This window comes from Triticum urartu, chromosome 3 (genome assembly GCF_003073215.2).
Source record: "Triticum urartu cultivar G1812 chromosome 3, Tu2.1, whole genome shotgun sequence".
NCBI classification, from domain to species: domain Eukaryota; kingdom Viridiplantae; phylum Streptophyta; class Magnoliopsida; order Poales; family Poaceae; genus Triticum; species Triticum urartu.
This window is the reverse complement of record NC_053024.1, coordinates 545,634,052-545,657,816: the sequence shown is the minus strand read 5'-3', so window position 1 is coordinate 545,657,816 and position 23,765 is coordinate 545,634,052. Positions and strand designations below refer to the sequence as shown.

General features: G+C 46.0%; 2 protein-coding genes and 1 long non-coding RNA gene across 3 annotated transcripts; 2 read left to right on the top strand and 1 right to left on the bottom strand.

The window, feature by feature from the left end:
* The first annotated feature begins 4,262 nt into the window (after nucleotides 1-4,262).
* On the top strand, nucleotides 4,263-9,186 carry LOC125544913 (F-box protein At4g18380-like). The gene is made up of 2 exons (XM_048708700.1): nucleotides 4,263-5,849; nucleotides 8,761-9,186. Exon 1 carries the CDS (start codon nucleotides 4,619-4,621, stop codon nucleotides 5,822-5,824), a length of 1,206 nt encoding a protein of 401 aa, XP_048564657.1. The 5' UTR covers nucleotides 4,263-4,618; the 3' UTR covers nucleotides 5,825-5,849; nucleotides 8,761-9,186.
* A 1,327-nt stretch (nucleotides 9,187-10,513) lies between these two features.
* LOC125544911 lies at nucleotides 10,514-13,492 on the top strand. The gene is made up of 4 exons (XM_048708699.1): nucleotides 10,514-11,071; nucleotides 11,629-12,477; nucleotides 12,564-12,725; nucleotides 12,812-13,492. The coding sequence occupies exons 1-4, from the start codon at nucleotides 10,529-10,531 to the stop codon at nucleotides 13,235-13,237; spliced, it is 1,980 nt and encodes a 659-aa protein (XP_048564656.1). The 5' UTR covers nucleotides 10,514-10,528; the 3' UTR covers nucleotides 13,238-13,492.
* A 6,132-nt stretch (nucleotides 13,493-19,624) lies between these two features.
* Nucleotides 19,625-21,849, bottom strand: LOC125544910. Its single transcript, XR_007299820.1, has 2 exons — nucleotides 20,224-21,849; nucleotides 19,625-20,138 (listed from the first exon to the last, which is right to left on the bottom strand). It is a non-coding gene; the product is annotated as an uncharacterized LOC125544910 (long non-coding RNA).
* Between the last annotated feature and the right edge of the window lie 1,916 nt (nucleotides 21,850-23,765).

Here is a 23,765-nt window from a genome sequence, read left to right as displayed (position 1 = left end):
GAAGCAACACATAAACTAGGGTTTAAGCTTCTGTCACTCTAGCAACCCATCATCTACTTATTACTTCCCAATGCCTTCCCCTAGGCCCAAACAATGGTGAAGTGTCATGTAGTTGACGTTCACATGACACCACTAGAGAAAAGACAACATACATCTCATCAAAATATCGAACGAATACCAAATTCACATGACTACTTATAGCAAGACTTCTCCCATGTCCTCAGGAACAAACATAACTATTCACAAATCATATTCATGTTCATAATCAGAGGGGTATTAATATGCATAAAGGATCTGAACGTACGATCTTCCACCGAATAAACCAACTAGCATCAAGTACAAGGAGTAATCAACACTACTAGCAACCCACAGGTACCAATCTGAGGTTTTGAGACAAAGATTGGATACAAGAGATGAACTAGGGTTTGAGATGAGATGGTGCTGGTGAAGATGTTGATGGAGATTGACCCCCTCCCGATGAGAGGATCGTCGGTGATGACGATGGTGATGATTTCCCCCTCCCGGAGGGAAGTTTCCCCAGCAAAACAGCTCCGCCGGAGCCCTAGATTGGTTCCGCCTCGTGGCGGCGGAGTTTCGTCCCGTGAGCTTGCTTATGATTTTTTTCCTCAACGAAAGACTCCATATAGCCAAAGATGGGCATCGGAGGGCCACCAGGGGGCCCACGAGGCAGGGGGGCGCGCCCAGGGGGTAGAGCGTGCCCCCACCCTCGTGGACGGTGGGTGGCCCCCTCTGATACTTCTTTCGTCCAATATTTTTTATATATTCTGAAAATAATTCCCGTGGAGTTTCAGGACTTTTGGAGATGTGCAGAATAGGTCTCTAATATTTGCTCCTTTTCCAGCCCAGAATTCCAGCTGCCGGCATTCCCCCTCTTCATGTAAACCTTGTAAAATGAGAGAGAAAAGGCATAAGTATTGTGACATAATGTGTAATAACAGCCCATAATGCAATAAATATCAATATAAAAGCATGATGCAAAATGGAAGTATCAACCCCCGACAGCACGCTGTGGGAGCCGTACTTCCGTCGCCGCCACGCCGAGCAGGTCGAGGCCACCAACGGCGTCATGCCCTCCGGGAGGCTCAACGCCGACGGCCGCCACCGATGGTGGGGCGAGGACGTCCTCGAGTACATCGAGGGTGGCAACACACCCAGGCTGGAGTACCCCGCTCCCCCCACCTTCTCTCGCCGACGTGGGAGCTCGTGGACGCCGAGACGCATGGACCCGGCATCCTCCTCCTCATCCGGCCGCTCGTCCGGCTCTCCCTCCCTCCTCCCCATCAAGCCGGAGCCCCAGGACACGCCGATTAGCCAGCGCACCCACAACTCCAGCGTCCGCATCGCCGAGTCCTCCCCCACCTCTACCCGGCTCGTCAGGCCAAAGGTGGAGCCCGGCCTCCGCACGGAGTACGAGGCTATAGTACGACGCGGCTTCTCCAATGAGGCCGCCCTAAAGTGGGCGCGAGACGACTACCTCCACGACGAGATGGCCTGGCAGCGCCGAGCCCTGCAGGAGATAGCCGCCCGCCAACATGGGCGCGAGGACAAGAACGGCGTGGTGATCCTCGACAGCGACAAGGACGAGGATGTCCCCGGACCATCCAACCCGCCGCGTCGGCGACCCTGGGCAGGGGAGCAGCAGGGACAGCGGCCGCCTAGGAGGCGACGACGATGACTACACACAGTTCTACAGGCTCCTCGGCATGTAGAGCTTCAAGGGCGGCGGGCGGCGAGGAACAACGGGTCTAGTAGTATTTTTTTTTCTTTTGTTTTTGAAATGTTCACCGGGGGGGAGGCTCCCCACCTGAATATATATTTCAAAACCTGCCGGATGTTACATAGTTAAGAGTGTTGCGATGATAGGAACTCACGCCACAGACCGGCGTGGCCCTTTAAAGTTTCAGATTTAAGTCTATGAGACCAAACAATCAAATCATCTAAGATAGCTCTCAAGGAGTTTGAAGCCAGAATATCCAGACTTTTGAAAACTTTCTTGTTGCGTGCGTCTCAGATTTTCCAAAGAATCATAAGGAGCATGAAGGGGCGGAACGTGGTAGGCAGCGAGCCCGGAAGAGTCGTACTGAAGAGACTGGTGATGGGTGTGAAAAGAGGACAGATGTCGGCTGCTCTTCAGATCCAGCGAGCTGCTGGACAAGTAAAAAAAAGGTGTTCACGATCCTCCACCAAGTGATTACATCTAGGACAAGCTGCAGAGTCCAGTATGCTCTTCTTATGCAGATTCTTCCTTGTGTTTAGGCGATCAAGGTAGAATAGCCAACCGAAAATCGTAACCTTTTTGGGTACCTTTGAGTCCCAAATATCATTAAGCATGGGATCCAAGAGGTGATCCCAGAGGGCCGTATATGCTCCTTTTATGGAAAAGGCAGCGCCGTTAAGCAATCAACGATCATCCGAAACCTGAGAGAGTGTACAATCCTGCAACAAGGAGTTTAGAGAAGCAACTTCTGCAATCGCAGTAGAGGTTAGTCGATTACGAAGAGCAAGTTCGATCCCATCCTGCAAAATAGTGGCTACCATGGCATTTTGGTTTGTGTGGTGAGAAAAAAGAGCAGGGTACACTAAAGCCAGGGGTGTCGGCTTTAGCCAACGATCTAACCAAAAAAAATAGAGCAACCGTCTCCAACAGTGCACCGGGAAATCTCTCTCAAACTCTGTAAATGCTTGAAGATGGTTTTAGCTAGGAAGGAGCTGTTTTTGCCATGTCTAATATGAAGTGGCGAATGGTGTAAGACCCAATCCTTCCATGGAAGGTTTGTGGAGTGTAAAAACTTATAAGCAAATTTCAGCAGTAGACAAAAGTTTTGTGCGCGAAGGTTTTTTACACCTAGACCACCTGGCTCTCAGGGATTTTTTTTCTTTTGTAAAATATTTTATATATGTTATGAACTCGCCGAAATTTGGTTGAATTTGCGTTTTATTTGTGCGAATGTGGGGCCGGATTTTGTTTTAAAAAAGACGTGGATGCGGTGACCGGGAAACATCACGTCCCCAGCACGCGGTTAGCGCCGGTACGTCCGCAGACAACGATTTTTAGCGCCTCCTGAGGGGCCAACGGCTGGAGATGCTCTAAGAGCATCTCCAATAGCTTGTCTATATGGATGTCTATACTCGTTTTCCACGACGTGACCCCAAAACAGGCGTCCAACGGCTTGTCTATATGGTCGTCCAAATACACACATCCTTTATATCGACCTCCGACAATGTCCACGCCGTTGTCTAAACTCAGCTGCAGTCATAATTTCTTTCTCTCCCCAACGACAGCCCACTGGTCCCTGCATATAAACATTCTGATATAAAACTGGACGTGTATATGAAAGAATCTTTTTAGACCAGTGTCTATATGAATATACAGACATCCAAATATACACATGCTATTGGAGATGCTCTAACATACAAGCATGTTGTTGGGTCGCCGTTGCGTTGCGTCACACGAGTGCACCACACCCAAACACCATGGATGCAAGCTGTGCATCCATTCCACGAAGAAAGGTGAAACACACTCAAGCTCAAACTACCGCACTTGATTAGCGTATGGAATAAAATCCACCCCGCTGCCTCGCTTGACGCGGAAGCTTCCGTCGATCTCCCCGTACGACCGACCAGGCACGCCAGCTAGCGACGCAGGCCACGTTGCCTGCCGCCCCGCCCTGCAGCGGGGACGACGATCGGGGCCGAAGCGGCGGCGTCAGTTCCGCGGCCAGATTCCTCGCGTGCCCGCTGCCGCAGCCTGGCTCCCACCACTCGCACAGCGCATCTGTCAGCAAGCTCCTCGATCCATATATCGAGCTGTTTCTTCTGACAACACCCCCGCTTCTTCGCTTTGTTTAATCGTAGGTCGCCGCTAAGATCCCGTTCCCATCGATCGCCCCAAAACACCTGAGAGGCTGAGAATGAGTTAGGAAGCCATTTACGTCCGCACGTACGGTCGATCTGATCCGTTGTTGGCGTCAGGAGGATCGGACGGCTCCGGAGGCGCCTGGGACGGGCCATCGGTCCCGGTCTCCATCAGCTGGCTGCGGTGCGGGGTTGTTCCTTGCACGGCACCGCGGGCGGCACGACGACGCGAGGTCAACAACCATGGAAACGTCATGATCCCATCCCCATTGGCATTGGGCTGCCGTCGCCTCGGCCGGAGCGGTCGCCGTCGGAATTTTGGGCCGAGAGCGACGGGTTCGGCCACCATCTATCTATCTCCAAGGTCAGTCAGGCAGGCGTTGCCCCAGGCGAGTCCACACGCCCGCACCACAAAGACACCACGGTGGGGGGTGGGGTGGTGGGGTGATCCCCATTACCTCCGCGATCAGCGGTCGAGCCCGACACGTGACGCGTCGTCGCCCGCACCCACCACCCAAGGGCCAAGGAGAGGGGGGTACCCATTACCCAACCCAAAACCAAGACCAAGCGCCCGACCTCGCCTCACGCGCAGCCGCCGTGCCGTGCCCCGTGCCGACTACTCGCTCGCTCGCTCGCTCGCTTCCACCAGAAATCCCCCAACCCGCGGCTGACTCACTCCCGTCCCTCCCCGGATCCCGATCTGCGCCGCCGGCTGGCTCGGCCGGGCGTCTCCGCGGGGGCCATGGAGGAAGGGCGCGAGGGATGGCCGTGCGCGGCGGCGGGGGAGGCGGTGGCGGCGGAGGAGGGGGAGGAGGAGGACCAGTTCGACCGGCTGCCCGACGCGGTGCTCCTGGACGTCTTCAACCGCATCGGCGACGTCAAGGCGCTCGGCCGCTGCGCGCTCGTCTCGCGCCGCTTCCACGGCCTCGTCCCGCTCGTTGACTCCGTCTTCGTCCGCGTCGACTGCGTCATTCCCGACGAGCCGGCCCCCTCCTCGGCCGGCTCCCCGCAGGCCGCCGCGCCGTCGCGGGGCCGGGGCGCGCTCGCCCACATCGCGCGCCTCGTGCTCGGCGGCATCGTCAGGCCCATCCAGGCGCTGGGCCAGATCCTCTCCCCCACCCTGGCCATCGTCTCACGGCGCTCCGTGGCCCTGCCGCCCGCCTCGCCGCCTCCGCCCGCCGGGGACGTCTCCCACCACTCGCCCTCCGAGGTCCTCCGCTCCTTCAAGGAGCTCCGCAGCCTCCGCATCGAGCTGCCCACCGGAGAGCTCGGCATTGACGACGGCGTGCTCCTCAAGTGGAAGGCCGACTTTGGGTCCACCCTCGGCAGCTGTGTTATCCTCGGCGCGTCCTCTGTATCGTCAAAACCGCTGCAATCACCAATGTCGTCCCCTAATGCCGAGGACAGCGAGGCTACATCTCTGGATGACAACAGGGAGCCTGAAGAACTGGCGAGCATCCCTGAGTCGCTTCATACGAATGGGGGCCTTAAGCTCCGCGTCGTCTGGACCATCAGCTCGCTCATTGCTGCATCGGCTCGGCATTACTTGCTGCAGCCAATCATTGCCGATCATGAAATGCTTGATAGCTTGAACCTCACGGATGCTGACGGGCAGGGTGTGCTCACTATGGACAAGAAGCAGTTACAGGAGCTGCGAGTGCGGCCTGTGTCAGTTTCTGGCAATTCACACCGCACGCTCATGCCAGCGCTCATTATGAGGCTTTGGTATGCCCCGCATATTGAACTTCCCGGGGGAGTACTGCTGAAGGGCGCTACGCTGGTGGCGATCAGACCAAGTGACGATGTGCTGAGGGAGGGAGGAGGGGTTGAGGCTGCTGGTCCGGCAGGAGCTAGCTGGATCTCAGATGCCTTTGAGGAGCCATATCGAACAGCGGCAAAGGTGCTTTTCAAGCGGCGGACATACAGCCTTGAAATGAACTCATTCTGAGCTTCAGAGTTTAACTTTCTAGGAGGTAATTTATCACTTCACATGATTATTGCACATCATTACTGCCAAACTATTTAGATCATCGCTGATGTCCTGTAGCATTGCAGTATCTGGAAGGAATCAATGCAGTTTCCTTAAGTGGAACTACCTTTTTTTTCTTGCCAAAATCGAAGTGCATAGAGTGAAACCTAGATTCGCGCATATTTTATCATTATCTCTAAAGTTCGCCACCTATGTCCGGAAGCGTATATGCTGTTCTGGATTTATTCAATAATAAAGGATTGGGGTGTATATAAGCAAAATTATTGATTTTTGGCTCATTGACTTTCTTCTCGTTCGTGAGAGTTATGAAACACGTGGCAAGGTTTTCCATGCCTCTCCAGTTCTAATGGGTCCCAATTCTGAAGGCTTGGCAGTGAGTTATTGAATCTAACACCGGCAAATTTTGTATCATTCTTATTGTTATTAATATTACTAATGCCCAATTTGTAGTTTTGTACTAAGTAGTACAACTGGCACCAATGTTTTGCTTCTCCACAGTTTGGAAGGTTCTAAGAGCCTGATTGACATAACCATAACTATGGGTATTATGCAAACATAACTTGCTTTATGGTGAGCATAACTTGATATGCTTAGTTTGTTCTCCTTAATCAACAGAGAGTATGGTAATGGCCACAGTTCACAGATTCATGGTTTGGGTGATAAGGGTTTTTGGGTGCATATGTTTTGCATACGTATTTAGGTTAGTGTACTAACAGGTAAGGATTTAACATTTATATGATATTTACTTTACTGCCATTGTGTTTGTTTGCTGGACCATGCACTGATATGGCTCATGTGCCACTTTTGGCATGGTAAAGGCACACTATATGACTTCTTTTCAAAGTCCAGGGTTGTTGAATTGGTCTCACTACAGCTATTCGGATGTGTCTGTTTTAGTTCCTTTCTGTTCCTGCTGGCATGTTAGCTGTGATGCAATTTCTTGAGTATTAGGCAGGTGGTTACTGGGAATCAATAATCTTTTATGGTTTTTGGAGGTCGTGTTATGATTAGATAGGACAGAAAATAATTCTCGCGCAGTCTTGTCACCTTTACGGGACTTTTGGTTCCCAGCTGATGTTTGCCACTCCTAACTTTAGGCACACGGCACACTACATATTTGTCGGTACATGTTTGGTTTGCACCACAACTGTGTAAAGATGGCAATCGGATCAGGTTTCGCCGGGTCGACCTTCACCAGACCCGTGCCTGAACCCATCATATGGTCCAGCGCCTATGCACGACCCTATCCATGTATCTTTAATGGCACCCATGTCGCAACCTGACTGGTCACCCACTGGTTTTTTAGTATTTTTCTTAATATTTACTTCATGCCCAATACTTGGCGCCACACACTTCCGAACGGATGATTGTTGGTTCTTCTTCTAGTCTCATATAGTCATATATCCAGAGCTCCACGTCCGGTGCGCTCGATTAGGCGAGGTGGTACTAAAGCAGCTGGCCAGCTGCATATTTAACTTGCTGTTGTGCATGCAAAGCAGCACACGCTAGCTTTGGAGGCACAACTGGCCAACGTGTTGCTCCATTGAAGCAACTTAGGTAGCATTTAGTTCATTTATGGGTTTATCTATTTCGAGCAACCCAACTGGCCAACGTGTTGCTCTGTTGAAGCTACTTAGGTAGCATTTAGTTCATTTATGGGTTGATCTCTTTGGAGCAATAAGCAAAGCAAGATAGATGCATTTTACCCTAAAACAAATCTTCACCAAAATGTCAACATGTCATGTAAAATAAAAACAAAATATTTAAGCACTAATATTAATCGGGTGACCCATGGGTAACTCACGGGCACAAACTCGTAGTCATGCCCTACCCACTACTAACCGGGTTACCCATGGATACAACCCATGGGGAAAGAGCACAGCACATACCCTACCCATTCGGGTCGGTTGCCCACAGGCGGCCATAACCATGGGCCCAATTGCCATCTTTACGCTTGTGGCTTGCCGCACTTAATACTCGTATGGCCCATGTCATAGGTTCAACATTTTGCCAAGCTCTGCCACACTTCTTGCTAACTTTTTGCTTAGCCACACTTCGTAACAACTCTTGCTAGTGGCGTATGTCTGCTAGAATTTTAGAACCATACAGTATAGTGGCCCCTGTGCGAGTCTGTCCATTTATGGCTAGAATGGAGAATGACTACTTAAATGATGAACCCTCTTGCATGTTGCGGGTCTACAATGGAGAACAATCGACAATGTATGCTTAATTTTAGTACCCATTTACTTGATAAATATGCAGAGAAAGCTTATGGCGGTTTGATGCAAGACTCTTAAGGAGAGTACTATAGAAGTTTGTGGTATAGCCTAGTCTGTAAAGGAGAATTCTCTAGAATTTTTATATGCCTTACACTCTGAACTTGGAAGGATACATTTTGACTCATTGAATGCTTATTGGATGGCACAAAGGATTTGAAATGATGTGGTGCTTTCTTAGCACTTCTTTTGCACTCAACTGTAAAAGAAGATGAAGATTTGACTTTTAGAAGGGACTAACAATGCTTTTCCCCAATCATACTTCTTTTTTGTAACTCGTTATTTATGTCATACTCCCTCTGTCCCAAATTACCCGTCGCAGAAATCTAGACATATTTTTAGTTCTAGATATATCCATTTATATTTGTGCGACAAGTAACTCGGGAGAGAGGGAGTACATAGTTTCTTTACTATTGAATCAACCATTGCATATTTACAATTAATAACACTGATATCCGTTGCATTTCTTTCATATATGTTCTTTTACCAGACTATGAAGCATCGGAGATCATTCTTAAAAACGTGCCTCTGTCCGTTGCATTTTTTCCATTTTTATATGATTTATTATAGCTGATCTATTGAAATGTTTCACTGAAATCATTTTCACTCTACTTGCAGGATGATGGGATGCCCTTCAGGCGTATCAGCGTATGTAGTAGTGGTGGACCTGACGCATATGCAGATTATATACACCCTGCTTTTGCTGGGCTTTTCAGCAATGTGGAATGGAATGTCTCATCTACAGCAAAAGTACCCTGAAGTGAAGCCTCTAGATGCTAGGTTGGTTGGCCATTGTTGACTATCCGCCTATTGGACATATTCGATCGAGTAGCATCCCTTTTTCACTGTTACTCTGCTAGTTCTATACCAAATTATAGGCTGAAACATTCTGTCATTTCCAGACACATTTTAGCTGTGCTGTGGCATGTGACTCAAAACTGTTGAACCTTTGTGTGTATCAGACTAGTAATGTCTTTAGATTGAACTTTTTACTACAGAACAGATGCATAATTATCTATGTCTATACCATAATCATTCGATCAATCCAGACCGCCCAACCGGATTTTTTTATCGACGAGGAAATTAGTAGGGAGTTTTTTTTCTTCCAAATAATTTCACTCTACTTTGATGTTTTAGTTCTGTCGTACCCTTTTGTTTCATTTACAGCATGCATTGTTGCTTGTTACGCATGCTTGCATTATTGCATATGTGTGAATACTTTGTGTGTGATACTCCCTCCGTTCCTAAATACTCCCTTCGTCCCAAAATAAGTGTCTTAAACTTAGTATAACTTTGTACTAAAGTTAATACAAAGTTGAGACATGTATTTTGGGACGGAGGGAGTATAAGTCTTTGTAGAGATTCCACTATGGACTATATACCGAACAAAATGAGTGAATCTATACTCTAAAATACATCTATATACATCCGTATGCAGTTTTTCGTAGTGAAATCTCTACAAAGAGTATTTAGAAACGGAGGAAGTACATCATTACCCCTCCTCCCAGTTGAAGCATGAATAGTTCCGCTTCTGTTCGAAACTGAGTGGCTGAATGATTCTTTGCCAGAATTTGAAACTTGTGGTCATTGGTGAGTAATTCATCTGCATGAGGCCATTTGTGCCTCAAAAGGTTGGACAGCTTCAGGTCTTGTGTCAAATCGTATGTGATTTAGTGATTACGTGACAGAAGATACACCTGCGGCACAGTAACTGTCGAATAATGTCATGGTTTCGCATGACTCGAATAACAAGATATTTTAACCACGGGAACTGTCCAATAACATCATGACGGCGCAGTTCAGGAAAAAAAGGAAAGGCATGCAGGCAGTTGCATTTCGAATTGACTCGACGAGATATCACTCACTGTTCCATGGACCTAGTTCTAATTTTTTTTACCTCTAGTGTGCTATGTACTGCCATGATTGATGAATGGATCGGAAATTCTCTTGCAAAAATAAAATAAAATCACTCACTGGTGCTAGCCTGCAAATCAAACAAGATTGAGCTTTGGCTTCCATGACAGACGAGAGATTTTTTTTTAAGGAAAGGCCATCATGGCTAGCTTTATTGATTTCAAATAGGAATTACATCGTCTATGAATTTGGAAACCAGACAAGCCGGGGGCTCATCAGTCCATGAACTACAAATTGTGCTCGTTCTTCGAATCAAGCGGCGCATGTGCTAGCTAGTTACTGTTTTTGTAATAGAGAGATTTTTGTTTTCTTTAAGACAAAAACACTTTTTTTTAGACAGATTGATACAAAACACTTGACCACTTAGTCTGGGCTTAAAAAGTTACGAAGCCCAGGCCCAGGATCAGGACGGTCCAGCACCGGATCGGATCGACCACATTCTCACCTAAAAAAAACATGTCCACTTCTGGGTATGGCCCATCACCACGACAAACTCCCGAGTCTTAGGCCGCCACCGGCAGACGCAGAGCTTCCTGCTGCCGCATCTCCGCCAGCACTCCCGCAGACCGCCCCTCCTCGGACGGCGACGAGCACACCGGCGCACTCAGACCTCCAGCCCCGGTCGTATGTAGGAGCGCCTCCACCACCCATGGTGAAAGCCGGCGGGGATAACCGTGATCTCCGGCCACCGGGGGCAAAAGCCTCCTTCCCCGGTGAGGTGGAGAGGGGCCTGGGCGCCGGCGGAGCGGATCCCTCACGTTTCGCTTCGCCGACGAGCACGCCCCCCGCGCCGCCCTTGTCGCCTTTCGAATCGCTGGAGGCGGACCGTACAGTTACCATTTTGCCCATCACCAGATCGACTTCAAGCCCGACAGGGATTTGGCCGGAGCTCAGCCCATGTGCTACAGATGAATCGGTTCCCGCAGTGCCAGATAAACAGGGCTCACTCTGCCAACAAGATGATCATTCACAGGGTGGTGATTCGTCGACATGGTCATTGCCCAATCTACCCGAGGTACGGGATAAAATGTACTGTACTTTACAGATCTTTCTGAAAGATGTGGTTAATCCTTCTATAGTACTCCCTCCGTCCGGAAATAATTGTCATCAAAATGGACAAAAAGAAATGTATCTAGACGTATTTTAGTTCTAGATACATACATTTTTGTCCATTTTGATGACAAGTATTTCCGGACGGAGGGAGTAGTTGGCTACTCTAGGTTTTGTTCAAAGAATAGGTTATGAAATTGGTTGAAAAAAAGAATAGGTTATGGGGAAAAAATCCAACATTATTAATTTCTTAGTGATATACTCCAGTAGTTGATCATACAAATTGCAACGAACTGTGAAAGCCACCTACATTACTCTTACATAGAAAAGGAATCTCGGTAATGAGCTGAACTTATCTACCAAAATTACATTTCAATGCACTTACCTTCCTCAATGTGCAGCACATTTTGTACAAGTGCGAGCAGATCACTTGGGATTTAACATTTCTCTGTATCATTCCACTATTATTTGTTAAAAATTGTTCAATCCCAGTGATCAACTATTTTTTCCATGCTTGTGCAGGATATCTGGTGCCTTATACATTCCCTAATGCCATTGCGTGATTCTGCCTGCTCTGCCTGTGTATCACGCACATTTCTACGTTCTTGGAGATGTCACCCCAAGCTTATATTCAGTGAGGAAACACTAGGCTTGAAACAGAAAGAAGGCCAAAATATCGATATAGCAAGGGGTTTCACTAGCAGAATTGATCATATTCTGAAAAATCGCTCAGACACCGGTGTGAAGATACTCAAGTTTGTAATCCGTGATCATTACAATGTCGACACTTGTCATCTAAATAGTTGGCTCCAGAAAGCTATCACACCAGGGATTGAAGAAGTCACACTTTTGCTGCCTACGAAATATAGGAAAATGTATGAAGTCCCGTGTTCAGCTCTACTTGATGGGCGTGGAAACTCAATCTGGTATCTTTACCTCACCAATTGTGCCTTCCGCCCCCCGGTTGGATTTGATTGCTTGAGAAGCCTGACAAAGCTGCATCTGTATGGAGTTTGTATCACGGGGGATGAGTTGGGGCATCTTATTTCCAATTGTTTTGCTTTGGAGGAGTTAGAAGTCAGCTGTTGCATGAAGCTAATCTGCCTGGATATACCATTCTGGCTGGAGCGGCTTAGTTGCTTGACTGTGTCTCAGTGCGACAAGCTGAGAGTGATAAAGAGCACAGCTCCACACCTCTCCATTTTTGACTTCTTTGGTGAACCAGTACAACTCGTGCTTGGAGAATCATCAAAGGTAAAAGACTTAAGGGTGGGGTATTCATTTGCGCCCAATGCTGTGAGTTATGCTATCACTAAGCTACCTTTCATCGCACCACATCTTGAGACTCTTACTGTATACTCGTTTTGTGAGGTATACTCTGAAGCTTCACATTATTAGATTCCAGTGTTTATGACTCATAGGAAGGAATATGATTAATTCGAGTTATCTTTGTGCAGAGGGTTAGTACCCCAATGGTAGCTGACAAATTCCTCCACATAAAGCACTTGAATATCTACCTTGGTGAGGATGATGGTGGGGCTGTTACCCCGGCCTATGATTATTTATCCTTGGCTTCATTTCTGGATGCTTGTCCTGTCTTGGAGAGTTTCATCTTAAGTGTGAGTTAACTGTTCACGCTGCAAAGGTGTCTAGTATCTGCCATGGAGACATTTAATTTGACTGGCATTTATTTGATGCTATGCAGGTAGATCAGAGTGACATGCGGCATGATTCGGTTTTTGAGGATCCCTCCTCACATCTGAGGCAGATTCCTGAACACAGGCGACATGAGAGGCTCAAGAAGGTGCAAATCGATGGCTTTTGCTCTGCAAAGAGCGTAGTTGAGCTAACATGTCATATCCTCAAGAATGCAACGTCACTTGAAAGCCTCACACTGGACTGCATATTTGGTGCGGAAGCGGTTGGTCAGTCTGTTAGGTGTTCTGCCCCAGAATCCGGTAAATGCATGCCCACAAGCCGGCGTATGATCTTGGAAGCACATAAAGCACTCAGTGCCGTCAAGAGATACATCCTGGAGAAAGTTCCCTCTTCAGTCAAGTTAAATGTCGGGGGGCCTTGTACCCGGTGCCATGTTATGGATGTGATGTTGCCGCAGGTATCCAATATGTAGATTTGCGACGTTGTAGATGTTGTCCTTCGTCTTCATCGCTCATTGTTGTTCTCTGCTGTGTTGGTACCATAGCTGTTCACTGTGTAGGTCCTGTCATACCACACATGTGCTTTCATTTCTTGACAAGTTACCAGTTTTTCTATGCTTGTGTACCTTATTGGCGTCACTAGAACACCTGCAGGTTGATTGTTACTCCACCTGGATTAGAGCTAAGACTAGTTATACAAATACATTGATCTTGTGTTGTATCCTGTATTCCTGTTTCTTCAATTAAATCGTTGGTAACCTATCTTTATCAACGCAAATGGTGACGATGACTATCACTAATCCCACTCTCGTTGCTTGGAGGAGGCTATACCTGCTCCCCATCTGTTCCAGTTCCATCCTGTTGGAACGCCTCAATTGCAAAGTCTCAGCTCACATACAAGTCCCTTTGGACACCGGGCAGGCACCAAGCAATTGCTGTGATTTGGTCTAGGCGAGTATTGTCAGATATAATGTAGGGTGTGGAAAAGGCCACAAGTATGGTGGTTTTTGTTGTTCAGCGAAGCGAAGATCAATCACTTGGGGCGTGTTTGGTTGCCGTTTGCTACAGTTCCTGCATCGCATACACTTCTCAACCCAGTCTGGTTGAGCAAAAACAGGCCCTAAGACGCCATCTGTAAGTTGTTTGGTTGTCTGCATCTAGTGTCCCTGCATTAGGTAATACGCAAGTGTACTTTATTTGGTTGCCTGTATTGGCCCAAGCAGCACATGAACACGGTGTTTGGTTGCATACGGCGTACATGTTATGCTTACCTTGTACCCTAGTTGGTGAGCTTACCCACACCTACACCAACGTCATAGCACAACAATGGCGATGAACTGGGCGAAGATGATGAAATTCTTCAGCTTCAGCCCAAACTGACGATCCACCTTAACACCTCCAACCTTGCCACTGTCAACACTACTGCCTCCGTGCTTTCGCAGCCAGTCGGAGTAAGCTTATTTTGTTGCCTGCCTAGTCTTGAACCCTCTATGGCTGTTGTTGCTATACGATGCCACTTGTGCACTGGCTTCTTCCCATGAACTATAAACCCCTAGAACCTTACCGATGAACACGGCATACCACTTGCCCTAGCAATGCACAAGAGCAAGAGTTGTAGCAGCAAATCAATGAAGCCCACAAGTAGCAAGTAAAGTAGCACACAAACAACAATGGAGCAGAAGAGAAAAAGTAAAGCATGCATGATCATACGGCATAGCAAGTTCTACCCAGCACTACCTTGGTGTTAACCTACCACCACATCCAAAAGAGGGTGTCGTCCTACCACTGCAAGTTCACCATCAGCGTGAGGGGTTAGTATATACCACCTCACCAAAATATACAGACCATCAAATAGTTTTTGAGCCCTAGTCATGCTGCAAAATATACAGACCCGGTCAGGGTGGACGCTTGCACTCCCTGGTGGCTGTTGCCACCTCCTTCACTGCCTTAGTCATGCTACAAAAGACATTGATCTCCTCCTCCATCAGGCCTGCTCTCTTCCTCTTCCTATCATGGACGGGGTCAAATGGCTTGTCGAAGGGCTTCACGAAGGGCTTGTCAGGGCCATTAAGGACCTCGACGTCCGGGGTCCCAGGGAAGTCCTCGATTCATCACTATCATAGCAAGCACATGCTTCATCGCTATCATACTAAGCATATACCGGACAATCTATGAGCAGGAACATACATCTACAACAAACAACATGCTACAAATGGACTACCAATAGCTACAGATCACAGATCTAAGCACGAATCAACACAAGCACAAGGTTGAACTTCAAACTCTACTACTAATCTAGCCTACCACATGCTTGAACATCTAGCCCTACCAAATTGCAACCGCAACATAGCAATCATCCATATCAGCTCACAGATCAGACCACTAATCAACCATGCATCTATATCAAACCCTAGCTGCAGCTTAGATCTAGCTAGAAGGAACAAAGAGAAAGGGGGATTGAACTCACAGAGGCCATGGCTACAACTCGAGGGGGGGGGGGGGGGGGGGGGTCGTGGAAGATCAACGCCGGCCGGTGAAGGAGCGCCGACGTCGTGGACCGCCAGCCGATGAAGATGCGTCGCTTACCTGCTCGTCGGTGCCGATGCGTGTCGGCGGGAAAGCTCGAACGGAGGGAGAATGGTGGCGGGAGTTGGGGCGGTGAGGGAGGGGCTAAATAGGGGTGGACTCGGCGGGAGGTGAGCCGAAATCCTCCTGCCGATTTTTCGGCGACGCGGGCGAGCTCGCTCCATCTCCCTGCTCGCACGAGGGGAGAAGCGCGTCGCCCTTCCCTGCCTCGCCCGAGTCAGGCTCGCGAGCTACTGCCGATTCGGGCGTTTCCCCTGGGTCTGGCCTGGACGTGCTTTAATTTCCATGCGATGCGGGCCGCATAGTAAACGCAGGCAACCAAACGGGCTCAATCTTTCCCGCACGGGGCAGGCTGGGCCATATGCAGACAACCAAACACGCCCTTGGTGAATGAAGTGGATTAACCTGTTTTGGCTCAGGCCAAACACTTCTTTTTATCGATGGTAGAGCTTCGTATATGGTTCAGCCACACCCGGTGTCACGGAATGATTGAGAACTACGATGGGGTTGGAATGCATCTTATTCTGCACATCCTTGCAAACAGACCCGCATATACATATCAGTCTGTTGGATGGCTTCTACACTAGTTTTTTCCAGAGTTCTATTCTCCACTAGTTTTCTCTTAGCCTTCTACTCCACTAGTTTCTTTTTGAGCAAATTCTACTCCATTAGTAGGACGAAGGCAGAGGGGCGCTGGGGCGGAGCCAGTAGGGGGGGCAGCGGGGGCCAGACCCCCACTATGGATCGGCCACCCCCATGGATTTTTAGCGGGGGCTAATATTAATCTTCTGTGTACTTCTTACTTAGTACCTGTATAGACCTTTTCTCTATGCGTCCCAATATTATTGTTGGCTGGCCCAAGCCCAAAACAAATGGCATGGTTTTCCCGTGAGTGAATTGGACGCATTAATCCAATCACGCGATCGATCGAAGACCATACGTAATACATGCATCTACACGTACAGCCGTTCGTTTCCATTCTGTGTCGTTTGACCTAATCACGCTCTAACTTATCTCTTGTCGCCGCCGCCGCTGCCCACGCCAGGCTAGGGCTTAATCAGGCGTTGACGTCGACCATCATCGCCATGCTAAGGAATAGGCGCACACAATCTTTCGGAAGCGCGAATCCTTCCATGCTTCGTCAACGTTGACCATCGATGGTTACCACATGCCTGTGGTCTATGGAAAGAACGATCATCCGTTATGATGAGCAGATGAGACGGGCTGGGCCTGAATTCCGTACTCTAGCTAGGTATGGATTCTTGCGACTTGGTCACTTTTTTTCAAATACAACGCATATTGGCTCAAGATGTTTAAGTATGTCTACGTTGTCGATTGATTTTCCAATCAAAACTATATGAATGCAAGCTAAATCCTGCTATTTAATTAGACAATGATCAGTCATGTTCATAAACATACATATGATGACAATGGTCCGTACCAAGGTACTTTATGCCATATATCAGAGTAATTTGATTATAACTTCATCTACATGGCGCGCACGTGGAATTGTTCAACACTATAAGCTATAGCTAGACCTGCACCGACAGCAAGTAATATCGGGATTAAAACTCTTATATAGTTTGTGAGACAAATTATTTTTTAGCTTCACCCCTATGTCTAAATCCTGACTCCGCCCCTGACGCTGCCATGTATCGCTTATAGCAACCGCGAGAGCGCGGCTGTGAGCGCCAGTTGGGGCTACCAGCGCTCACAAGGGAATCGTAGCAGACCGGCCCAGCAGGCCCAGCAACCTGCTGAGAAAAGCAAAAACATTTCTCATGGGTATTATAAATGGGAGAACATGGATTTTAACTCGGGACATAACCACCGACGGGCGGTCGCCGTAACCACTAGAATGAGCTGCCGTACTTGTCCACTAACTGAAAGAAGCAGTATTTGACCATTCTTCCAGTACTACACTAAATATATATCATATATCCGATATTAATTATCTAAAACGAAGTTCACAAAAATATATATAAACCACGAATTCTACGATAAGTTCAGTATATTTGAAAAAAGTTCATTAAATTTGGAAAGAAATTTCGTCAATATGGAAAAAAGTTCATAAATTTTGAAGGAAATTCATCGAACTTCAAAAAAGTTCATCGAGTTATGAAAAAAGTTCATCGATTTTCTAAAAAAATTCATCAAAAAATGAAAAAACTTCAACCATTCTGAAAAAACTTCATAAGTTTTAAAAAAAGTTTATCGAATTATGAAAAAAGTTCATCGAGTTCCAAAAAGGTCCATCGAAAAATGAAAAAAATTATCGATTTGAATAAAAGTTCACTAATGTGATTTTTTTCATCTAATAAGGAAGAAGAAAAAAGAAGAAAATGAAAATGAAAAAGGCAAAAAGGAATAGAAGAAAGAAGAAAACAAGGAAATGTATGTACCTTATCACTACGGGCTAAGTGGACGTACGGTTAGTGCAGTGTAGGCAAATGCAGGACGTCCCTAGTTCGATGCTGCAGGCGCCTGTTTGGGAAATGTATACAAACGGGCGCCTGTAGTCCTAAATAGGAAACGTCTAGGGCAAGTACAGTGGTTGATAAAATAGCCTTATCTTAATCTTGCATGTAGTTTAGAGACGACAACAAAAAATATGGCTAAAATGAGTTATTTCTTAGTCTTATATTTAATAACTAGCTAATCCTAATAAAATGATGAGACATATTGTGCTAAGAGATCATCTTTTAAATAAGAGAAGACAATTTTTTTGTTATGATTTCTAGCTCTTCCATCTTAACATATATCCTACGTGGTACTCCTAAGATAGCATCATTGTACATGCCCTTAGTGTGCCACACCAAGCGGGAGGCTCCCAACGAGCGGCTGCATTATTTTTTTCCTTTTGATTTTCTTTTCATACCATATTTCCTATTGTGGCCGGTTTTATTTTAATTTAATAAATGTTCACTAATTCAAAAAAATATTTGCATATTCAAAACCTTTTCATCAATTAAAAAATATCGAAGAATTCAAAAGATAGTTATATTTTTTTAAAAAAATAGCAAAAATTGACAAAATGTTCATGAATTGGAAAACAATCACCCCTTAACAAATGTCTGCATATTCAAAAAATGTTCGCGAACTAAAAAAAAATCCTGAATTACAAAAGGACGCGAGTTTGCAAAAAACAATTGTGCATTCAGAAGATGTCCATGAATTCAACAACAAATTCACGAATGTAAAAAAACCTCGGTGAATTGAAAAATGTCCATAAACTAAAAAATGTTTGAGAATTAATTTTTTATTCATAAATATGAAACCAATGTTGGCAAATTCAAAAGAATGTTCATGAATTCAAAATATCTATGTATTAAAAAATATTCATGCATTTCAAAATGTTAAACAATTTAAATAAATGTTCATAAGTTTGAAAAACCTAGCAATTTCGTTTTTTCATGAATTTAAAAATAATCATGAATTTGTAAGAATGTTCACGGATTTATAAAAGTGTTCAATAATTTTAAAAATACTTGCACATTTGAAAAATATTCACGAGTTTGAAAAAAGTCCACAAATTTGAAAATGTTCATAAAATTTACAAATATTCATGAACTTAGAAAAAAAGAGAAATAGAAAAGAAGGAGGAACATAAGAAAACCAACAAAAAAAGGAAAAGGGTGAAAAAGAAAAGGAAACCAAAAAAACTGGTTCAAAAATTGAAAGCCCCGCTATGAATCTCTCGGAAAAACCAACGGAATCCCATAGCGAGCGGTACTGCCTGGCCCACTGCTAGCGCCATGTAGGCGATTTGTAGGTGGAAAGCATAACATTCATGAAAGACAGACGACTTGTGGAAGGAATGGCCAGAAAGTCATCAATGTAGACCAAAAGATGCTGACGGCCACGAGTGCGAGGCAAATCGCTGCCCTAGAGAAGAAAACACCGAGAAGGGCCCGTAGAACACACCAACAAAACAGGTACAAGATGGTGAGAACCTTATTCCTACAAAGGGATGGCGCTGCCGTCTCACCTCCTCTAATGACCCGTAGTTTGAGAGAATGGGGAATTTTTTTTCCAAATGTTATTTGCATTCATGCATATAGGTTGGGGTTATTATCAACTTGCAACTCAAAACCAAATCAAATTTGCATTCAAATTACTAAGTTAAATTTGCATTTTAAATAATTTGGACATGACCTTCACTCTTATTTAGAGTTTTGGGTTCAAATTATAATTCAAATAAGTTAAAAGGACTTGAGTGCATAAGTTCCAATCAATTATAAATTGGAATTGCATTTAATATAGGCTTTGAACAATAAAGAAAATTAAAGCTTTATTGATAATCGGATAAATATTACAAAGTTATATTACATATGACATACATGAATAATTAATAAGAGAATACATTCTTGGATTGTAAAGAATTCGGGAAAGATAACCTAAACTAAATTATCTATTCTTCCTATACTATCATATCTAAGATCTTGATTTTAATCTTGATCTTCTTCTTCTTTTCTTCAAAACCTGCAACCATAAACACTAGAGAGAGTGGGTTAGGATTAGTATGTAGCATATATCCTGTCAAGTGACAGTAGATATAAGCCACTGTTCAGCCTCAGAATAAAGCCAGGAGTAGATATAGATCAAACCCACCCGGCCAGGACCAAGTAACCAAGCAATTAGCCACCCATCAGCTTACAAGATAGGCATCAAGGAGAGCTTGACAACAGCAAGCAGCTGCTGTCAACACCACCAGCACCAGAGACTCACGCAAGGACAGCACTAGCAGCACACACAACAAGCACACAGCTGAGTCACCCGTCCAGAGCACTATAAATAGAGCAACCCAGCCGTAGTGAGAGTTTGATAGCCACTGGTACAACTGAACCAAACAGGAGTTGGACCAAACCCAAACCTGAGAATTAGTGTGAAGCAGCGAGGAGGTGCAGGCTAACCACAAGAAGAAGGATAACCAAAGCCTCGGGACCAAGCTACTCAGCACCAGAGGTAGGATTGGAGTGATGAAATCCTCAGGCGTGCACAGAAATGTTGTGTCATGCATCACAGGATTTGTAGGAGTTCTTGGAGCCACAAAAATAACTTTAGAACCCAGAGAGGCCTCAGACCAGCATCATAAGCAATAAGATCAGGCAACATCTGTTCTTATCAGTTTAATAGAAGAGAGAGGGATAGAAAAATAGACAAGAAAGCAGAATATAGCCAAGACAAGCAGTATCTATTCTTAAGTAGAGTAAAGATAGCATAGAAGAAATAGATAGGGTAGCACCCAACTGAATATCTGCTTCTGCAGAACACTGCACTCCACTTACACATGGTATTTTTCTGCAAATAGGACACCACATCCACCAGCACATGGGCTAGTATCATTAGCAGTGCTGCTGTAAGTATATATAATAGCAGTAACCTGTAACAAGAAGTATAATTAGCTATTACCCGAAGGTCAGCCGGACCAATGGAAATAGACAGAATTAAGTAACCAACTCCAGGAACTAGAGTAGCATATTCAGTTAATCAACTTGCAGTGGGAAGTACAGCAAGTGAAATCAAGTAGACAAAGACAATAGGATTAGTGTACTGAACCAGGGAGCTTCATAACTAAAGAATCCTTCAGTTAACACGAATAGCAGAGCCACATAGGAGCAAACAACATATTAAGCACTTTGCTCCTGACCAACTTAGCAAATCCAGAGCAATCATATACCACCAGACCATCACGTGAGCACAGAAATAAAGCAAATACACATGGGCAGCTACTGACAGACCCTAGAACAGCATGAATTTATCACCAGAGAGCTCCAGTAGGAGTTGATGCTTGATTACAACATCTAGCAGCAACTAGTAGAATCCCACATCCAACCCAAATCATGGCCAAGGCCATGCATGAGCAAAATCAATGGAGAAGGAACCGGGAGGACCTCACCAGAGGGAGATTGTAGCCATAGCTGTAGCTCAGCCACACAACGGTTGTGGTGTGACCATCACCACATCCAGGAGAGGGTCTGGAGGCCGCCGGAGCACAACCACGACGACCAGGGCGAGCGCCGGGCACGGTGGCGCCACCCCGAGGGCATCACCGCACGGAGACGCCACCCCAGGGGCACCAACGCATCACGGTGAGCCGCTGGAGGTGCCGGATGAAACCCCGCGACGCCCGAAGGGCCGTCGGCGACAAGACCCGCCTCCACCACCGGAACCCTAGCGAGGAAATAGTTGGGGACGACCACAGGAGGGAGGAAAAGTAGATCGATGCGGCGGAGCTGGTAGAGCTCGCCAAGGAGCAGCAATGGGTGTGCTGGGAGGCGCCGGAGCTCACCGGAGCGGCCAGAATCGGCCGGCGACCCAGGCGGCGACAGCGGGGATCGAGCGAGAGAAGTACGAGAGGAAAAGAGCTGAGCGAGAGATAGAGTCGAGTGCGTGTGCGCATTCTGGAATACTCTAGCCAGCGTGCGTACGTGTTGGGCTGAACCCAACCATGGTGTGCGTACATGTGTATTGAACCAGGCCACCAAACCAATACACGTGTGTGCTACCTCAAGCCCTTGGATTAATTCACGTATAATCCCCTGTGCACTTCTACTTACACATATGTGTTAATTAGTACTAGTCCACATCACGTATGTGTCAGATCAACCCAAACCAATACATGTGTGTTAAGGTTATAAATCAACTAAAATTATAAAATAAATATATATAAACAAGGTGCAAATTCACATCTAAAAATATTTAATACAATCTTAAAATCAAGTATTTCAACTATGTTAATTATAATTAATATTCTTTTAGTTAAGAAATAAACAAGAATAAATAATCCACATAAAATCATAGAATTGAATACCAAGTATGACTCACTGTCTAGGTGTCTCAAATTACCAATAATAATAACAAATAAACCACTTATTTATATTACAAAATATATAGTATGGAAATAAGAGTTGACAATAATAATCTAATAAAATAAATTGAAAGAAATGCACTAATAAAATCTTGGAGGGTTAGAGGGGGAGAAAAGCCGTGTCATCCTATGCATATAGCATCTTGCAGATTTTCTTGCAACATTAGTCCTTATCGGACTATATGTCGTTTTCAGAACCCGAGGCAACCGCGAGTCTCGAAGCCTCGAGTTACACCACCTATCGATCATCAGGCAAGTTCGTACCTTGCATGCCTTTGTTTATGCTTTCATAAAAGCATCTTTACAAAATTCTCTCCTTGCATAATCTATTCATAGTATTAAATAAAATTATATTCAGTACTATCAATTCATTGGTGGGCAATGGAACTCAGGATGGTAACACGGTGGTAGAGTTCAATTGTACCGGGCTTAACAACCAAAATCAGCAGACATTCCAGCGCCGTAGCGATAGCGTTGACCATGGAGCCTGGAATGGGCCGGGCGAGTAAATAACTTTTCCTCATACCGATGTGCCCTCGCACAGGTTCGCCACGGGGCGTAAATCCGTATAACCGGCCCAGGGAGTCGATATATCCTGTCCGCTATGGGTGCTGTAAATACCCTATCGGCAGAGGGCCGTCAATCCTTAATCGCCAGGGCGGCGTAAATGCTCATCGGTCACGGGGCCGTATAAACCCTACCTGTAGCAGATTTTAGGCAAAAGAGGGAATACCTCTCGAGCCAGGGTCAGGGGCATTGGTAAACATGGGAGAGGGAAAGACTCGGATCTTAGACCCGGCCACGCATCATGGATGTGCAAGGTTACGGACCAGGCAAAAGGGCTAAGTTAATCGTTCATGGGTAAAGTAGCACACCTCTGCAGAGTGTAATGAACTGTGGCTCGTCACTCCCTGATCTGGGAAAGATCTGCGAACGCGGCGGGAAAGGAGTCTATTGGAGATTCTAACAACCCGTGAAGTTTGATGACTAAATGCTATAAGTAAAATTTGGTGCTGCAAATATTTTCCAAAACCATTGTCGAGACCTATTTGGAATCAGTAGTAGCTATAGTGCATCTCCACCCAGAATATCTATGAACTTGTTGAGTACCTCCTGTACTCATCCCTTGTACTATTTCCCCTCCAGACTGTGAGTATTTGGAGGAGCTGCCGGGGGATCCCAATGTTGCTAGAGAGTACTTCTATAAGGAGCCAGACCTTTCTGGTGGAGTCGAAGGAGTCGACTACGTCATTGCCTACGGAGCCGACAACGGAGGAGATGGATCAGAGCATCAGCAACAACAAGAGTAGTGTAGAATAGTAGTAGCAGCCAACTTGATCATGTGAGTGGCATGATCTAAACCAAATAAGTGATCGCAGGATCAATAGTGGTACCCCGCATTTTGGTACCAGTAGTTTGAATCATTTCAACGTTGGATCTTTGTTTGAATAAAGGTTGTAATATAATGATGGTCTAGACCCGCTATGTTTCTGCTGTACACTCTGAGGGATATAAGGTTCATGAGACGGTGTCTTATGGGCATT

Bases quoted from the DNA above. Each gene is read 5' to 3' on its own strand.
- LOC125544913 (XM_048708700.1), top strand. From the start codon at position 4,619: ATGGAGGAAGGGCGCGAGGGATGGCCGTGCGCGGCGGCGGGGGAGGCG.
- LOC125544911 (XM_048708699.1), top strand. From the start codon at position 10,529: ATGGCCCATCACCACGACAAACTCCCGAGTCTTAGGCCGCCACCGGCA. The intron at 11,072-11,628 runs GTACGGGATAAA...ATGCTTGTGCAG, and splicing joins CATTGCCCAATCTACCCGAG to GATATCTGGTGCCTTATACA. The intron at 12,478-12,563 runs GTATACTCTGAA...ATCTTTGTGCAG, and splicing joins CTGTATACTCGTTTTGTGAG to AGGGTTAGTACCCCAATGGT.